The sequence below is a fragment of the Salarias fasciatus genome, chromosome 15 (genome assembly GCF_902148845.1).
Source record: "Salarias fasciatus chromosome 15, fSalaFa1.1, whole genome shotgun sequence".
Classification (NCBI taxonomy): domain Eukaryota; kingdom Metazoa; phylum Chordata; class Actinopteri; order Blenniiformes; family Blenniidae; genus Salarias; species Salarias fasciatus.
In genome coordinates, this window is record NC_043759.1 from 4683169 (window position 1) to 4703588 (window position 20420).

Here is a 20420-nt window from a genome sequence, read left to right on the forward strand (position 1 = left end):
CTCTTTCAAAACTCCGGACACGAGCTTTAAGTATGCGAGGCCTCAGAAAGCGGGGCCTCACGACCCTTCTGACTTTTTGGCTTCAAAGCAGGAAGTGTCAGAAAAGTTACCACAGGAATAACTGGCTTGTGGTGGCCAAGCCTTCATAGGCCAGGTTTACATGGGCCCTGTATGATCGAATTTTCAGGTGAAGCGGATTGTAAATGGTTCATATAAAAACTGAGTCGATCTGCTTCACTTGGAGTAGATTATATTTTGCATCCGATTGCACGAGGTAGTCTATGCTGATCGTTAATCCGCTCCATGTCTCATATATGCAGTGCTTGACAGCACCGGGGGGGTTATTCGTTTCGCGCATGCGTTCCCTCGTACGTAGTGACGTGATATACGTCCGCTGTAAAGTCAAAAAACAAGCAGAAGAATGTGACGGTGGTTGAGACTTTTTTAATAAAAACCCAGAGAGAACAAACACTAGAGTGGAGAGATGGCCACAAATCGCACAACAGCAAGTTGTTCAAAGAGCTCTGAGGCAGACCAGCTGGTGTTATGGATTAACTGGTTTCCATGTTAACGAGTGACGGAATTCAGTGTAAAGACATGCTGGAAACAGCAGATGTTAAAATAAGACTCACAAAAGACTCTGAACTTATGAATGTACTCGAACAACTACAAGTTTCAGTTTGGTTTTCAACATCTCTTGGTCACAAGTTAACACGGTAACCAGTTCATTTGAAACATCGGCAAGCGGAGAAGAGCCTCAGTGCACAGACCGGGATGTACCGCGAGGCGGGCGGTGCTCTGGCCGGCGAGCGCTTGCTCCTCGAGCAGCGTATCGGAACATTATGTGAGCAGAAATCCAGCAGATAAAATCACATTGCTCGGCACTGAGGACTGCTGCTGCAAAGCTAAAGACCTGACAGTTCCGTGAGAGACTTTGTGCGCTTGTCACAGGACGGTGTACAGTCTGCTTCACCCGGGGCCCTGGGAAACGAGGATTCATCGTGGATCACTTTGTATGCCGTCCATGTATACACGTGCGTTTAACACGATTGTTTTCAATCAGAATGAAAAAACACCCATGTAAACTGGGCCATTGTGAAACAGAATTCACCCACTAATAGGGAAGGTGAGCTGGTTGAGGCCGTCGTGACACGTGTTAGTTTTAAAGAGAGAACGTCAACTTAATGGCGCCGAAAAAACACCGAGAAACGTTTGCTGAACACATTACCCCCCCACAAACAGACATTCATATGAACATACACTTGCATACGTGTGCAGGCGCACGCCCACACACACGCACGCACGCACGCATGCATGCACGCACGAACACACACACACACACACACACACACACACACACACACACAGACACACTGTTAAATCAGGATTTTTCCTTCTTGACAGCCTTTATCAGCTTTTAATTAAAGTGAACTCACAAAAACCAGAAAGTAGTTTTAAACTTTAAACGAACTTTCCTGAAATGCACCACATTCTTGTCTGTACATTTTCCCCACATTGTAATGACTGCATGACATCTCATCACATCACCAGTCCACAGTTCACAGCAAGCCCAGGAAAGTTGCAAACATATCAGATAGGCCATAAGGTGAGCCATGAAAAAGTGGCTAGAAAATTTGTTGTAGAAAACTTGTTTTATTCATCAACATCCACTTTAGCAACACAAGATCTCTCACAAATTGACATTCATACATTCACACTTTTAGTCATCCAGGTCACTGTTAACCCCCATCTTCAATGTGCCGTCCTCTGCCAATGGGTGAGGCTGCAAACATAACACCTTTCAGACAATGTCTCATTATTGCTGCTTGGGAGTTTGACCTTTTGCAGTGTTGGTGTCGAGCATCACGTGTTGGAGGCATTGATAGTTCTGGTAAAGCTGATGATGGCATGCAGAACGCTCTGTATCTTGCATCGTTCACATTTTCAGCAGATGACTGGCCATACAGGTGGCACACATATTTGCAAAGTACTTCAAAGATGAACTGGTCCAGGTTAAAACTTCTACCTAGATTTGAAAATGCAGTGAGGTATCCTGCTTTCTCACAAGCTACAGAAAACGTCTCTTTTTCCCCTCGCCATGAAAAGCACCAGTACAGTCACAGCCTGAGAAGGTATGAGTCCCAATAAGTGCTGAACACAAACTCTGTCATGATCATCCTGCCCCCAGCCGGTCCTTCCCAGGATGAAGCTCTCTCCCCCCGTGCTCCCCTCCGGACCCTGGGAAGTTTCTACCGTGCTCCTGCTAGGCGTCCTGGAAGCGCGCACGGCCGCGGTGCACGTCGCGGTAAACCACCGTCCATCCCTCACTTTCCTCCCACATCACCTACGCCGAATTAGCAGAAATAAAACCGAGAAAACAAAAAGAAAGTGCTGAATGACAAAAAGGAAATAATCCTTAAATGCGTGTTTTTACGTGTAACGTTTTGATGGGAGTCGGTCATCGTCAGGCAAAAACGCGCAAAAAAAAAACAAAAAACAATTCAGATGAATAAAGTGCACAATTCGGCCTCACAGAAAATAGAGGTTCTGGTCTCTCCAAAGGATAAAGACAGAATCAAACAAAGCTATCGTTTGGTGCAGTGTCTGAATGTTTCCCATCGTGTTGCTGAAAAATTCTGTCTTTGTTCTTTTTTCTCAGATATCAGGTGCATACAGCAAATTTTTGATGACTTTTTAAAAGTTTTCGTTGTGTTTTCATCCTCTGAGCTGCTGGAAGATCGCAGCCTGGTCGCAGCCATCTTGAATATTTTGTGCTCTCCTATTGGACCAGCAGGTGACACATGACTCAGACCGCAGCACGCATCACAACAATACCGCTATGCCAAAATCTGACCGACTCCCAACACTGATTTAAAAAAACTGCGGAATTACAAACAGAGAACTTTTAATATCTTGCTCAGAATCAGTGCATCTTTTTAAATGAGTGAAAAGATTGCAGTGCCCCATATGTCAGAATGGGATGAAACGATACGGCTTTCACCTTACGGCCTAAGACAGGGGTCGGCAATTAGATTTGGCGTTGGTCCATGTTTTTTTTGGGCACATGAATCGCGGGCCAGATTGGACGGTTCGGGGGCCCGGATTCGGCCCACAGGCCGCCATTTGACAATCACTGGCCTAAAAGAACTGAAAGCTCAGCGGCTCCTCTCTCTTGTTAGGAACAAGCTTTACTTTCTGAGCTCTTTCTCCTACCAGCATGCACACACTGCTCCCTCAGCTTCTGAGCTGAGTGCCTCCAACTCCCTGAACTAGCAGACTGCTTCCACCTGCTGCCTTCAGGCAGAGAGACACACCCAGACCTCACACAGTGGGGGCGTGGCCTGCAGCTCAGCTCCACACCAGGATTTCCATGAGCATCAGCTGAAACGCATGCAGACACAGCATGAAAAACACAGCTATACAAACACATAGTTACAAACACACACACACACACACACACACACGAGCGGAGAGACAGAATATGTTACTGCCCATGGTGCTGAAACATTCACACTTAACTAAACACACTGCCCCCTCCACACATGTTCACATAAGAATATTTGGTAACGCTTCCTTTTACAGTACGGTAATTACCATGTATTAACGTGGTAATTGCAAGGTAAGTACCATGTAATAAGGTGAAGTTACTGTAAAATTACCATGTAATTACAGGGTAACTATGTTGCTAGTTACCTAGTACTTTTAGAGTAATTATCAAGCCAATTCCAGGCAAATACCAAGTAACTACCTGGTAGTAAGTATTAATTACTGGGCAATTATAATGTATATAGCAACTATGTCGATAATTGCCAAGTACTTACTAAGTAATTGCTAAGTAATTACCGTGTAATCATTGGGAAATGTAGACTTTTTACTAGGTATTACTTGGTACTGCTAGGTGTGTTTGCTATGCATTTCCCTAGTAGTCAAGTGTTTTTTACTACTTACCTGGTAACTTCCCAGTAACTACAACATTTACCTGTAATTACGGTTGAACTGTAGACTACTGCAAAAGGAAGTGAGGCCTGTTTCCACACTATTACCTGGTAACTACTTATTTGTTACCCAGGAACTGCAAAAATACCTACCTCGGAATTACATAGTTATTAAAGTGGATTTGTACTGTAAAAGGAAGTGAGGTCTGTTTCCATGTTATTACATGGTAATTGCTTATTTGTTACCTAGTAAATAGAAAAATATTTACCTGGAAATTACATAGTTATTAAAGTGGATTTGTACTGTAAAAGGAAGTGAGGTCTGTTTCCATGTTATTACCTGGTAATTACTCAGTATTTAGCCTGTTACTCGGAAACCTTCACATTACCCCACACACTTGCACCAAAAATGCAGCAAACCCCATCAGTGTCTGTGATACAGTCTCTGAACAGCACACTGTATCTGTCAGGAGATCAGAGTTTCCATCAAAAACCACCATCACCAGCCATCACATTACATGAAGATGAACGCATTATTATTACACTTCCTCACTCCAAACACCTCACTGTGACAGACATGCAAAAACAAGAGAGCTGCCAAAGATAAACATTTTAATCAAATGGAGTTCAACTTCTTATAAAACAATTTACAAAACAGTGCACATTTTTAGCAGTCAGGCACCTTTTTTTTTTTAAGAAACAGAACAGATTTCTTTTGCAAAAAACAAAATACAAAAAACATTGATAAACAATCCCTATAAATCAACATTAATAAGCAAACTGCTCCAGTCTTGTGAATTCACATCATCATGTGTTTTCTGCAGACCCGTCTGGTCTACAGGAACCCTTGATCTCCATCATCCCGAATACCAAGGGCCGCCGTCGCCAGGTGTTGTCACGTCGTCCACGTCCAGACTTGTACCTCCCTCAGCGTGATGAAGACGAGGACAGCACAACTGTTCCTTCTTAATGCTCAGGGTTTATTCACTTTAACACCCAAACCCCAAACGTGAGAGCTGAAAACATACAAATATACATATTAATAAACAGAAACTTACACAATAAACAAATATACACATTGCACAAAACACAAATATCTTTAAACCTTCAAATATACACATGAAACCGACATTACAACCGAAATATCCACCCAAGCCTGGACATGAGACCACAGCCACCCAGCACCAGCTGCAGAGCTCCACACTACCACCGCGATAATGATCAATGAAACACCAAGAAAAAGGAAATATACACACCTCACTGGCTGCTTCACATTGTAAGCCGTTTGTTTTTGCTCTTTTTCATACTGTTTGGAGCGTTTTTTTTCTCTCCACGTTTGTGTGCACCACTTAATGTGGTCCTACCCGGAACGTCTGCAGAGGGTTATTTCCGCCACTCGGTGATATTTATATTTAATTAAATTTCGGTTCTACCTCGAATGAGAGAAAGCTTATTTATGGCAGAACGTCTGCAGACACTTGGTGATATGGTGATATTTATATTTAATTAAATTTCGGTTCCTACTCTATTGAGAGAAAGCGTGTTTACGGCGGAACGTTCCGGGTAGGACCACGTTAAGTGATGCACAAATAAACGCGGAGAGAGAAAATAAGAACAAAAAACTCCGTGAAAAGAGCAAAAACAAACGGCTTACCTCCTTTACAATGTGAAGCAGCCAGTGAGGTGTGTATATTTCCTTTTTTCTTGGTGTTTTATTGATCATTCCAGTGGTGGTAGTGTGGAGCTCTGCAGCTGGTGCTGGGTGGCTGTGGTCTCATGTCCAGGCTTGGGTGGATATTTCGGTTGTAATGTCGGTTTCATGTGTATATTTGAAGGTTTAAAGATATTTGTGTTTTGTGCAATGTGTATATTTGTTTATTGTGTAAGTTTCTCTTTATTAATATGTATATTTGTATGTTTTCAGTTCTCACGTTTGGGGTTTGGGTGTTAAAGTGAATAAACCCTGAGCATTAAGAAGGAACAGTTGTGCTGTCCTCGTTTCCATCACGCTGAGGGAGGTACAAGTCTGGACGTGGACGACGTGACAACACCTGGGGACGACGGCCCTTGGTATTCGAGATGATGGAGATCAAGGGTTCCTGTAGACCAGACGGGTCTGCAGAAAACACATGATGATGTGAATTCACAAGACTGGAGCAGTGTACTTATTAATGTTGATTTATAGTGATTGTTTATCAATGTTTTTTGTATTTTGTTTTTTGCAAAAGAAATCTGTTCTGTTTCTTAAAAAAAAGGGTGCCTGACTGCTAAAAATGTGCACTGTTTTGTAAATTGTTTTATAAGAAGTTGAACTCCATTTGATTAAAATGTTTATCTTTGGCAGCTCTCTTGTTTTTGCATGTCTGTCACAGTGAGGTGTTTGGAGTGAGGAAGTGTAATAATAATGCGTTCATCTTCATGTAATGTGATGGCTGGTGATGGTGGTTTTTGATGGAAACTCTGATCTCCTGACAGATACAGTGTGCTGTTCAGAGACTGTATCGCAGACACTGATGGGGTTTGCTGCATTTTTGGTGCAAGTTTGTGGGGTAATGTGAAAGTTTCCGAGTAACAGGCTAAATACTGAGTAATTACCAGGTAATAACATGGAAACAGACCTCACTTCCTTTTACAGTACAAATCCACTTTAATAACTATGTAATTTCCAGGTAAATATTTTTCTATTTACTGGGTAATAAATGAGTAATTACCATGTAATAACATGGAAACAGATCTCACTTCCTTTTACAGTACAAATCCACTTTAATAACTATGTAATTTCCAGGTAAATATTTTTCTATTTACTAGGTAACAAATAAGCAATTACCATGTAATAACATGGAAACAGACCTCACTTCCTTTTACAGTACAAATCCACTTTAATAACTATGTAATTTCGAGGTAGGTATTTTTGCAGTTCCTGGGTAACGAATAAGTAGTTACCAGGTAATAGTGTGGAAACAGGCCTCACTTCCTTTTGCAGTAGTCTACAGTTCAACCGTAATTACCAGGTAAATGTTGTAGTTACTGGGAAATACTAAGAAGTTACCAGGTAAGTAGTAAAAAACACTTGACTACTAGGGAAATGCATAGCAAACACACCTAGCAGTACCTAGTAATACCTAGTAAAAAGTCTACATTTCCCAATGATTACACGGTAATTACTTAGCAATTACTTAGTAAGTACTTGGCAATTACCGACATAGTTGCTATATACATTATAATTACCCAGTAATTAATACTTACTGCCAGGCAGTTACTTGGTATTTGCCTGGAATTGGCTTGGTAATTACTCTAAAAGTACTAGGTAATTAGCAACATAGTTACCCTGTAATTACATGGTAATTTTACAGTAACTTCTCCTTATTACATGGTACTTACCTTGCAATTACCCTGTTAATACATGGTAATTACCGTACTGTAAAAGGAAGCGTTACCGAATATTTCTTCCCTCCCTCCGTCTCTCTCTCTCTCTCACACACACACACACGCTCACAAAGTTCATCTGTTGAAGAAATTTCACCCGCTTCATGAGCCATTGTACAGCTTTTTACCATTTTTTAGATGTTCAGTTGTTTTGTCAACAGTGTTCACGGTACAGATTGGGAACAGCTGTGGTTGTATGGTGCCTGTTAAAGGAGCACAGTTCTGGCTGCTGGGGGGGGATGTTGACCCTGGCTGGACGTGGCTGACCAGCTGTTTCCTCCCATCGCTTCTCGGATACCACTCCGATGGCTGTGTAACGCTCAAAAGATGCAACAACGCACTTGTTTTCAGTAAAGCGTGATTTATTTGAGTCCCATGAAGAAACAACGATCTGATTTCCAATTGATCCCGACAGGTTCCAGTAAGACGCCAAAGAAAGTGGCCTGACAGCTGTCTGACAGCTCCACAGCGTTTCCACAACGTTCTCTCATTGCTTTAAAAACCTGTTTGCCCTTCCGGAGTCACAAATATTAGTTTCACTTGGTTTCAGCACACGTATGAATATACTAAAAGTATTCACTCAAAAAGATTAATAACGTGGTTCACGCACTAATAAATGATTAATACTAACCGTGTGACTGTAACGACCAAACAGAGGGACACAAGCAGTGGTGCACCACTCAGTATGGCTTGGGGTATTGTTAGGTCCAGTGGGAACTGCTTCCTGTGGGGGGGGAAACGTTGAAGAGGAGTTCGATATTGCTCCACTCTTCTCTCAAGGGACTCTATTTGGAGCTTCATGATATGGTTGTCTTATGTTGAGGTGTGGAAGGCCACACGGCGCTCGTGATTCCAACGTCAGCTATAGTCACGTCATTTATCTCCTTTGTGGGCGGCGAGTCCTGAATAACGCGGGCATCGAGGTGCATTATTCAACACTTGCTGTTGAGCCCGTTACTCTCTGGTTCTCGCTGTCTTTGACTTGATGACAGGAAGCGTTTGAAAATTCACCATCAAGTGACTGATGAGGACTTTGGACTGGGATTAAACAAGTTCTCTTCTTCCCAGTCCTTTTTCAGCAGAATAAGAAAAAAAGGGGGGGGGGGGGGTTAATGTTGCGGTTTTGTCTTTCTATTGAAATCACTTGAATTATTGATTGTTTTAAGCAAGTTTCTTGAATTACGAATATTGTTTTTGTTAAAATCATTGAAATTTCATGACATGGTGGATTACAATATTCTGCGAATTATGTATAAAGTACAAAGAACTTTTCAGCCATAGATATTCAGAGCAGATTTAGAAAAAAAAAAGAGAAAGTAACTACAACTTGAAGGAACAGGGATCTTCACCAAACCTAAATCTAGAACCACAGTGAGGGAACGTTGCAGTTCAGTACAAGGAGTCCAGTTATGGAACAATCTAGATCTAGAATCAGAAGAATGTAACTCACACACCACATTCACTATGCTTTAGATCCGAGTCACCATCAAAACACAAAGAAGCACAAAGAGGATCTGATATGAAGCAGCAGTGTGAAGAGCCAGAGAGGCTGCAGGCCGCTCACTCTGCTGCTGTCTGGGAGTTGTCTGCTGGTTCTCCTCTGGGGTTTCTGTTGTTTGCTGCTGGTTTTCAATATTGACAGAATATGATGACATGAGATGAAGGAGCAGAGAAGATTAGTTCATTCTTCTTTATGCTCACTTAAATTCAAGCTACTGAAAACTGTTCAGTATTGACTGAGCTCAGAGAGAAATGGATTACAGATCACATGAAAAGACTGATAACAAGGAATTTCCTGACAGACTTCAGTTTACAAATTGATTTTACATTTTCAGCCCACATCAGTTCTTTAGAACCCACAAGATGATGAGACTGATTAGAAAGAGGAATGTCTCAAACAGGGAGGAGGAGGAGGAGGAGGAGGAGGAGGAGGAGAACACACATTGATGATTCTTTGTCACATCCTGAGGAACCCTGGTTCAATGCTGGACTCACAGCTCTTCACACTACACCACTGACACTCAGAGCTTCTGGTGGGTCCTCTGGATGAAGCTCTGCTCCCAGTAGCTCCACCTGCAGAGAGATGAGAGGAGATGATCAGAGTCTCTGAAGCAGTGAGGACTTCAGTCCTGTTCAGAGCAGCAGTCAGCAGCTCAGAGCTCATGAAGGACCACCACTGTCAGACCAACACAACAAGCCTGTGGCTCCTCTGATTGGCTGGCTGTGTGTCCTCTGCTGTCCAATCCTGAAGCTGCTCAGCGTTCTCCTCTCACAGCCTCACTGAGAGTCAAACACTGTGTAGCGGAGGAATCTCAGTTGGGATTAGGACTAGTTCTGAATCAGGAATTATCTTCTGTTCATGTCCGTCGTGTCGGCCAGAACACCACTTGTGGCCACTTCAGGTGAGGAGTAATGAGGAGGGAGGCAGGTTGCAGGTGAATAATGGGCTTTACTCACAATTCCACAGTTCACAGTTCATCATACAAACTGTATTGTGAGAGCATGGGTGTATGTGTGTGTGTGTGGTTTCCTAAACAAAGGAAAGAAACAATCAATCAATCAATAAACTGACGTGAAGGTAACTGCAGTCCAGAATAAACATCAAGTTACCACTTCTACAGCACCACAGGAAATGTAATCATGCCAAAATAAACCGGCGCTCATGATTACCCAGGCACTGTGGTTTATTGTGAAGGGCACCGGAAGTCACAGACCACCGTTAGCCCGTAGCTTGCTCGTCATCTACGGCGATGGTGAATAACTCGACACAAGTAATAATGGGGAAGCGGTCATGCCCGGGTTCTCCCAGCTGTGCGACACGTGAGCTTGTGACCGGACCACCGTCAGTAGCAGACTAGCAGACGGCAGGGAACGGCAGCCCGTCCGCGCCGTGCTAATAGCTAGCCACAACATGCCCAGCGCTAACCCAACTTCCCCACCGGAGCCGCGATACGCCCAGCGCCAACCCGACTTCCTGACAGAGACGCCGACTCGCCAGGTATTAAACCGAAAACCCAACATAACATGCAACAGCTGACATCATGAGCCGACGGTGGAGAATCAGTGACAGGTGAACTTACTTGTCATTGACGCGCACAATCTATATCGATCCCTCACCCCGTGCACTGCTGCTGCTCCGTCGTGACGGCACTGAGCTACAGGTGTAGAGGGGGGCGTGGCGGCCAGACGGCGTGACATATAACCCCGTGACAACTAAATACATCCCTTCTCAACATATATAAACTATAAACAAACTTTGTGGCCTTTTCTACACACTGGATCTTTGTTCTCACACTGACTGTGTTTAGTCCAAACCTGCTGAGAGCAGCATGGACTCACTCCAACCATCTACTGACCTCAGAGTCTGCAGGCTGCAGTCTGGACTCTGCTGAAGATCAACCAGCTGCTGCACATCTGGAGCCTGCAGCTGGTTGTAATCCAGGTCGAGCTCCTTCAGGTGGGAGGGGTTGGACTTCAGAGCTGAGGCCAGAGAAGAGCAGCTGATCTCTGACAAACTGCAGCCCCTCAACCTGAATAAAGAGAGAAAGCAGCAGAATTAATGAGGAGGAACCAATCAGATGTATTAACGGAGAAACGATCAGCTCCACATTACTGAGTCCTGATCAATCAGCTGTTCTGTTGTTGTGGATCTTCATCACACACAACAAACACACACCTCCTCATGTCCACACACATCAGTCAGCTGCTGCTGAGCTCAGTCCACTCTCTCACTGCAGGATCAGAGTCTCAGATCACAGCTGCTGACAAACATTTCTCCTTCTACAACAGGAACAGACAGTCAACTGACCTCAGAGTCTGCAGACCACAGAGTGGACTCTGCAGAAAACCACACAGCTGCTCAACTCCTGAATCCTGAAGATCAGGGTTCCTACTCAGGTCTAGATGTTCCAGATGGTTCTGGAGGGAGGGGTTGGACTTCAGAGCTGAGGCCAGAGAAGAACAGTTGATCTCTGACAACCTGCAGTCCATCAACCTGAATAAAGAGAGAAAGAAGTGAGATTGAACAACAAAGATTGATGTTGAAGTGATGAGTGCTCAAGAAGGTTCAGACTGGAAGAGTTTAGAAATGTGAAGTCCAAACAGCTGAAGCCTCCAGGAGGAGAAGAGCTCTCATCAACATGCTGCAGAGCTCAGTCCACTCTCCATCCCTCCAAAATCTGGAATCCTCCTAATCTCCTCTCAGTCCTTTGACTGAAAGTCGCGTTATTGTATTATCGGTATGAATGTTGTCTGTACATCCTGTTGTTGATATGATGCTAAGTGTTGGTGCAGAAATGTTTTTGATGAAGTTTAGATGGAAGAATAGCAACTGTTTTAACAGTAGCTAATGGGGATCTCAATAAAACAAACTCCAACAGGTTCTAACTTCAGACAGTGAACTGACCTCAGAGTCTCCAGTTTACAGTTTGGACTCTCCAGTCCAGAACACAGAATCTTCATTGATGAATCCTTCAGGATGTTGTTACTCAGGTCCAGAAGTTTCAGATGGGAGGGGTCAGAGGTCAGAGCTGAGGAGATCACTTCATAGTGAGGATCAGAGAGTCCACAGTCAGAAAGCCTGTAATGAGATCCAGAGAGGACAGGACGTGATGTGAGACGACACTTTGTTGGACTATCTGACATCAGACCTGCTCTCCTGTAGAAACACCACAACCTGTCCCGCTGCACCGGGCTGCAGGTCTTTAGTCCGGTTCCTGCCGAGTCTGACAGAAAGGGTGAATTCCAATTCTCCCCTCAGCCCTGGCCCTTGGCCCTAACCCTTCGTTTTGCACGTTCACGTGAAGTGGTCGGGGTGTCCTAATTCTACTTCATACCCTTTCAGACCGAGGGGGAGAGCGAAGTGCTATCTGGCCCTTGAAACTGAGATTTTCCAGGGGCACACTAGAAAACGAGGGCGATGTGAAATTTCTCACAATGCCCTGGGAAATGCCAGCAAAATGGCGAAGAAAACATCCGCGTCAGCCAAAGAAATCTACAAATGTGAGTATTTTTTGTTAAAAAAAAAATATATTAAAACCGCTATTGGGGACGGCTGTGGATTAGTGGGGAGCGCAGTCATCTTACAATCGGGAGGTTGTTGGTTCGACTCCTGTCTCCCACCTTGTCTGCATGTCGCCACCCGCCCAACTATGGGTAAAACAGCACCACTGCCTTGTGGTTGTCATGGGAGTGACAAAGGCTAAGGGAGACTCTCCTCCTACAGAAAAAGTCTGAAGCGGAGCGCAAAAGGCGGTTGGTTCCCGCATTGCGGCACCTTCCGGCAACGCCTGTGGCCAAGCTGGTACCAAGTGTAAGAGCCTGTCCCTTCCGTTGGACACTACCAGCGAGGCTGAGAAGGGGGATCTGTTGACTGGGCATCTCAGTTCCTCCATAAACTTCGCCCTGGCTTGTCCATGATCTCTCTCGAGATCGACAGAGCTCGTCATCATCGATAAATCGATGGACTGCTGAAGAAAAACCCAAAACAAAACACTATTTTAAGGTCGCTCCAATGTTACGTGACAGCTAGTTGTGTAACGTGCATCTGCTCATGTCTCTAACGTAACATTAACAATTAACTTGTTTTAATTTCTGCACAACCATGACATGTTTTATTGATATTGCTGTAACCTGCTTTTCTGCTTTGAGCGTATAAGACACCCGGAAGTATGCCATTTGTGCTCCGCTAGTAAAGTAAACATTACTGGAGCGTTATGCAGTTTCACGGACTGTAACGTTAACGCTACTGAGCACCACTGGGACAATATGATTGATGAAGAATGAAACGTGGGTTGTGAACGAATAATTCCTTCACAACAGTGTTGCATATCAACCAGACAATTGTGAAAACGTTATATGATTATAGCCACATCAGGGAGTCAGAGCACGAAAACAGCTATTTGAATAATCTGGGTATTTATAATTACAAGTTCACTGAACAAGATTCACTGACATTTCCGTGATCTATCATTGCAGGTACTCCTGAGCAAACAAGGATGCTCATTAGGTTCTGGGCTGAAATTGAGCAGCGGTTCCAGAAATCAAAAAGTGCTGCCAAACCACTGTGGGAGTAAGTCGGTTTTTAGGATGCATGACTGTATACAAACATCCTTTTTTTTTGGGTTGCTTATTGTTTTTTTGCTTCTCAAGGTCAAGGTCAAGTTTATTTCTAAAGCACATTTAAAATACAGTTTCCACTGCCCAAAGTGTTGTACAATACAGTGACATACAATTATAACAGATACACGGGAAGACATACGGATCACAATTAGGGCTGTCGCGGTAAACCGGTATTGAAGATAATCGTGGTAATAAAAAATGAAATTTCAATATCGTGCTCAAAATGTGCACATGATAATATCGTAAAGAGGATCTAGTCCCGCTTGAAACGTGTATTTTCAAAATCCGCTCCTGTTCTTCCGCCCTGCTTCGTCTCCCTCTTGCAGCAACCCCACCTCTCCCCCTCTCCTCAAATGTAAACACAGCAGAGCAGCGGTAGCGGCACAGCTCCTAGCTAGCGTGGCTCCCAGTTAGCGAGCGTCTCGAGTGAACTAAACATGTCGGCGGTGGCCGACAACGACAGCGAGACGCTCTATCCTAACCCGAAAAAAGTGTGTTTAGCAACACTGACTGCACGCTGATGCAAGCCGGGTAGGAGTGGGGCCCCATTAGGTAGGTATCCGCCATCTTCTCCGCCGGCCCCCTTCGAGCAACTAACCGGTGAGTACTCAGAAAAGGGCCCCATGCGGGGGATTTTCGACACGTTGTCGTTGCAGCGTCTAGTGTAGCGCCTTAAATCTGTCATTGAAATTGACTGATGTCAGCCGTTCCTCGGGACCCCCTTCAGCTCGGGGCCCTAGCCAGTAGCGGCGCCTCTGGCTGGAGAGAAGCAGTTGCTGCTCATTCCGCCTCCGATTTAAACAAACAAACAAACAAACAAACAAAAGTTCTCGGCAGTGTGGTGGTGGGACAGGATTTCACCCCAAGAGGACCCGAGGGTTTTCAGAACCCACCAACCCTACGTAAATTATGCCTCTGCTGTGGATCCTCTGTTAATCAGTTCATCAGATTTTAATTAGTTGAGTGTAACTACACGTTTTGTGTGCAGTTGTACAGTCACTGTTCTCATATTGTTTCAACACCTCATTTGATGGGTATTCTGAATGTAATTCATCTGGGAAAAGAGAGAAAACAAACAAAAATAAAATTAAAGATGAATCTAAATGTTTGTTCCATTATTAGTTAAATTTTTGCTGATATCGTGATAATATCGTTATCGTGATATTTTTTGCCCACGATAATCCATCCATCCATCCATCTTCAGCCGCTTATCCGGGGCCGGGTCGCGGGGGCAGCGGTCTCAGCAGGGATGCCCAGACTTCCCTGTCCCCAGACACTTCCTCCAGCTCTTCCGGGAGGATCCCAAGGCGTTCCCAGGCCAGCCGAGAGACATAGTCTCTCCAGCGTGTCCTGGGTCTTCCCCGGGGTCTCCTCCCGGTGGGACATGCCCGGAAAACCTCCCCAGGGAGGCGTCCAGGAGGCATCCTGAACAGATGCCCGAGCCACCTCAGCTGGCCCCTCTCGATGTGGAGGAGAAGCGGCTCTACTCTGAGCTCCTCCCTGGTGACTGAGCTCCTCACCCTATCTCTAAGGGAGCGCCCAGCCACCCTACGGAGGAAGCTCATTTCGGCCGCTTGTATCCGGGATCTTGTCCTTTCGGTCATGACCCAAAGCTCATGACCATAGGTGAGGGTGGGAACGTAGATTGACCGGTAAATCGAGAGCTTCGCCTTTCGGCTCAGCTCCTTCTTCACCACGACGGACCGATACAACGACTGCATCACGGCAGCCGCTGCACCGATCCGCCTGTCAATCTCACGCTCCATCCGTCCCCCACTCGTGAACAAGACCCCAAGATACTTAAACTCCTCCACCTGGGCTAGGGTCTCTCTACCTACCTGGAGAGGGCAAGCCACCTTGTTCCGGTCGAGGACCATGGCCTCGGATTTGGAGGTGCTGATCCTCATTCCTGTCGCTTCACACTCGGCTGCGAACCGCCCCAGTGCATGCTGTAGGTCCTGGTTCGATGAAGCCAACAGGACAACATCATCTGCAAAAAGCAGAGATGAAATCCTGTGGTCCCCGAACCGGACCCCCTCCGGCCCCTGGCTGCACCTAGAAATTCTGTCCATAAAAATGATGAACAGAACCGGTGACAAAGGGCAGCCCTGCCGGAGTCCAACATGCACCGGGAACAGGTCCGACTTACTGCCGGCAATGCGGACCAGACTCCTACTCCGGTCATACAAAGAACGGACGGCCCTTAACAGGGGGCCCCGGACTCCGTATTCCCGGAGCACCCCCCACAAGACACCACGAGGGACACGGTCGAATGCCTTCTCCAAGTCCACAAAACACATGTGGACTGGTTGGGCAAACTCCCATGAACCCTCGAGCACCCTATGGAGGGTATAGAGCTGGTCCACTGTTCCACGACCAGGACGAAAACCGCATTGTTCCTCCTGAATCCGAGGTTCGACTATCGGTCGGATCCTCCTCTCCAGTACCCCGGAATAGACTTTCCCGGGGAGGCTGAGGAGTGTGATCCCCCTATAGTTGGAGCACACCCTCCGGTCCCCCTTTTTAAACAGGGGGACCACCACCCCGGTCTGCCAATCCAGAGGCACTGTCCCCGACTGCCACGCGATGTTGCAGAGACGTGTCAACCAAGACAGTCCCTGCACATCCAGAGACTTGAGGTACTCAGGGCGAATCTCATCCACCCCCGGTGCCTTGCCACCGAGAAGCTTACCAACCACCTTGGTGACTTCAGCTTGGGTGATGGACGAGTCCACCTCTGAGACCTCAGCCTCTGCTTCCTCCACGGAAGACGTGGCGACGGGATTGAGGAGGTCCTCAAAGTATTCCTTCCACCGTCCTGTGATATCCCCAGTTGAGGTCAGCAACTCCCCTCCTCCACTGTAAACAGTGTTGGCGGAGACCTGCTTTCCCCTCCTGAGGCGCCGGACGGTTTGCCAGAATTTCTTCGAGGCTGACCGATAGTCCTCCTCCATGGCCTCCCCGAACTCCTCCCAGACCCGAGTTTTTGCCTCCACAACCGCTCGGGCTGCAGTTTGCTTGGCCTGCCGGTACCCGTCAGCTGCTTCGGGAGTCCCATGAGCCAGCAAGGCTCGATAGGACTCCTTCTTCAGCTTGACGGCAGCCCTCACCTCCGGTGTCCACCACCGGGTTCGGGGGTTGCCACCACGACAGGCACCAGAGACCTTACGACCACAGCTCCGGGCAGCTGCTTCGACAATGGAGGTGGAGAACATGGTCCACTCGGACTCAATGTCTCCAACCTCCCTCGGGACATGAGAGAAGCTCTCCCGGAGGTGGGAGTTGAAAACCATGCTGACAGAGGGTTCCACCAGACATTCCCAACAGACCCTCACAACACGTTTCGGTCTGCCAAGTCTGTCCGGTTTTCTCCTCCGCCAGCGAATCCAACTCACCACCAGGTGGTGATCGGTCGACAGCTCTGCTCCTCTCTTCGCCCGAGTGTCCAAAACACGCGGCCGAAGGTCAGATGACACGACAACAAAGTAGATCATCGACCTCCGCCCTAGGGTGTCCTGGTGCCAAGTGCACTTATGGACACCCCTGTGCTCGAACATGGTGTTCGTTATGGACAAACTGTGACTAGCACAGAAGTCCAATAACAGAACACCACTCGGGTTCAGATCAGAGAGGCCATGCGATCCAATCACCCCCTTCCAGGTCTCACTGTCGCTGCCCACGTGGGCGTTGAAGTCCCCCAGTAGAACAATGGAGTCCCCAGTCGGAGCACTGTCTAGCACCCCTCCCAGGGACTCCAAGAAGGCCGGGTACTCTGCGCTGCTGTTCGGCCCATAAGCCGAAACAACAGTGAGGCACCTATCCCCGACCCGAAGGCGCAAGGATACGACCCTCTCGATAATCGTCAAGAGGAAATTTGATATCGTGACAGCCCTAATCACAATAAATGCTCAGCTTGTGTTAAAGGCCACTGAAAAAAGGTGGGTCTTCAAAAACGCTTTGAAAGCTTCAACATCTGAAGCACAGCGAATGCTCAAAGGGAGATTGTTCCACAGTTTAGGCCCAGGCACAGCAAATGCCCTATCACCCCTGGTCTTTAGTCTTGACCTAGGACAAGCTAAAAACAGCTGGTCACATGACCTCAGAGCTCTTACAGGAGCATAGACAGACAATAAATCAGTCAAATATACAGGGGCCAGCCCATTTAAAGCTTTAAAAACAAGAAATAACATTTCAAATTGAATCCTAAAAGACACTGGGAGCCAATGCAAGGACTGCAGCACCAGAGTAATATGCCCCGAGCACCTGGTGCTGTCATGAAGCGCGCAGCTGCGTTTTGTACAAGCTGCAGCCGGCGGATGGAGGAGGCATCCAGACCAAAATATAATGAATTACAATAATCCAGTCTGGATGTAATAAGGACATGGATGACTCTCTCCAGCTGATCAGGTGACAGGTAAGACTTCACTTTACTCAGGAGTCTAAGTTGATAAAAGCTGGTTTTCACCACTGAACTGATACTTCAATGAGTAAAACTTCAATGAGTTTTCAATTGTGACTCCAAGATTTTTTACTGATTGACATCTGTTTGAGGATGGCATCCCAAGAGTGGTAGAAATGGAGTCAGATATCTGGCTGTCACCAAAAACAATAAAATCTGTTTTGCTTCCATTGAGATTAAGAAAGTTTGATTTCAACCAGTGTTTGACTTCAGCGAGGCACAGCTGAAGAGACTGACAGCTGTGTTCAGGCCTAATAGGCAAATAAATTTGTATATCGTCAGCAAAACAATGAAAAGGTACTTGATACTTCCTAAAAATTGATCCAAGGGGCAACATATATAAAGAAAACAAAAGTGGGCCCAAGACGGAGCCCTGTGGCACCCCGGAAGTGAGAAGAGTTTTGTCTGACGAGAAAGGACCAATGACCACAGAAAACTGTCTTCCTAGCAAGTAGGATTTGAACCAATTTAGATCTGTACCTTTGATACCAACATAATGTTCCAACCGAGCCAATAAGACATCATGATCGACTGTATCAAAGGCTGCTGTAAGATCTCAGAGGACTAAAATAGCAAACTGACCAGAGTCGATTGTTAAAAGCAGGTCATTCAAAATCCTTACAAGTACTGCCTCTGTGCTGTGGTTTGATTTAAAGCCAGATTGGTATTTCTCCGTTATGTCTTGAGAAAGCAAAAACATTTTTAATTGAGACTCAACCACCTGCTACTGTAGGCGACATGTGTGTTTGTTAAGAAAATAACCACCCTGTCATCATATTACAACAGCATATTACTTGTCTTCACGTATCACAGCTGTACCCCTCTTTTGTGTCATAACTTTTCACTCATATTTCACTTTACGTTTTATACAACATTGCCGGCAGTCAGTCGGACCTGTTCCTGGTGCATGTTGGACTCCGGCAGGGCTGCCCTTTGTCACTGGTTCTGTTCATCATTTTTATGGACAGAATTTCACCATTGCACCCAGGAGCCGGAGGGGGTCTCTTTTGGTAGCCACAGGATTTTGTCTCTGCTTTTTGCAGATGATGTTGTCCTGCTGTCTTCATCAAACCCAGACCTGCAGCATGCACTCGGGCGGTTCACAGCCGAATGTGAAGCGGCAGGGATGAGGATCAGCACCTCCAAATCTGAGGCCATGGTCCTCGACCGGAAGAAGGTGGCTTGCCCCCTCCAGGCTGGTGGAGAGACTCTGGCCCAAGTGGAGGAGCTTAAGTATCTTGAGGTCTTGTTCCCGAGTGGGGGACGGATGGAGTGTGAGATTGACAGACGGATCGGTGCAGCGGCTGCAGTAAAGCAGTCGTGGTATCCGTCTGTTGTGGTGAAGAAGGAGCTGAGCCGAAAGGCAAAGCTCTCAATTTACCGGTCAATCTATGTCCCCACCATCACCTATGGTCATGAGCTTTGGGTCATGACTGAAAGGACAAGATCCTGGATACAAGCGGCTGAAATGAGTTTCCTTCGTAGGGTGGGTGAGTGCTCCGTCAGAGATGGGGTGAGGAGCTCAGTCACCTGAGGTCCATTTCATCAAGCAGGTTTAAAGAAAACTCTGTGTTCAATAACCCGGAAATGAGGGAAACTCTGAGATTTCCATTTCATAAAGGGAGAGAACTCAAACCAGAGACAGAGGAGTAACTCCAGCCTGTTTCGCAAGGAGAAGTAACTTAAACGGTCGGTCAGTTACCACAGTAACACACTCTGTGACTCTAACCTGGTTGGAACCAGGTTTTTCTCAGTCATCCCTGAAGTTTCTCTCTGGCTCCACCCCCTTTCAGCCACACACGCTGTTCCATTTCCTCATTCATTCAGTCAGCTAGCGAGTTTTGTGTGGCTGTCAAAATGGCATGTCCTTTTATCAGCAATCCTGTAGATGAAGGAGCAGCATTATTGCAGCGTGAATTGAATATTCGTCGGGAGATTATTTACAGACCGCACATAGATATTCTGGCGTTTCCGGACAGTTAATATTGATGGTGGATGTTTACACACAGCCTAACCCTTTTACATGTTTATACAATTTTATTAATTTTGGAGCAAAAAAAGTTAAAACTGTTGCTTGTAATGCCAATTGTATAATAAAATGCATTCTTTCTAATTTGTATGAATTATTATGAACATTTTTATGCAGCACACAGAAAAAACAATCCAATTGCCCAGGAAAGGGAGATGGGTGCAGCTGGAGATGCATCGTAAGCTCTTACGTAAACAATACCGGCGTCAGTTTACTACGTCATTGGCAACTACTGATGACGTATGATGATCTCGAAGGGTTGTCCCATTCCCTAGGGGGGAATTTCAACCCCTACCCCTTGACACTCCGTTTCAAGGGGTAGGGTGAGGGGAAGGGTTAAGGGCTTGGGTTAGGGGTAGGGATGAAAAACAGAATTGGAATTGAGCCAAATTCTTTCATCAGATGGACTGATGACCTGATGGATGGGTGGGTGGTTGACTGGGACTGATGA

General features: G+C 46.0%; 2 protein-coding genes across 2 annotated transcripts in view; both read right to left on the reverse strand.

The window, feature by feature from the left end:
• The window catches only part of LOC115402059 (NACHT, LRR and PYD domains-containing protein 4C-like), an 868403-nt gene that overhangs the window by 224015 nt on the left and 623968 nt on the right, over positions 1-20420 (reverse strand). The gene's annotated exons all lie outside the window — the stretch shown is intronic.
• The window catches only part of LOC115402264 (NLR family CARD domain-containing protein 3-like), a 171775-nt gene that overhangs the window by 149338 nt on the left and 2017 nt on the right, over positions 1-20420 (reverse strand). Inside the window, exons 3-4 of the mRNA XM_030110778.1 lie at positions 11767-11940; positions 10718-10891 (exon numbers count right to left, since the gene is read on the reverse strand). Of these exons, the coding sequence (XP_029966638.1) occupies positions 10718-10891; positions 11767-11940 (348 nt within the window). The remainder of the gene's footprint in view (positions 1-10717; positions 10892-11766; positions 11941-20420) is intronic.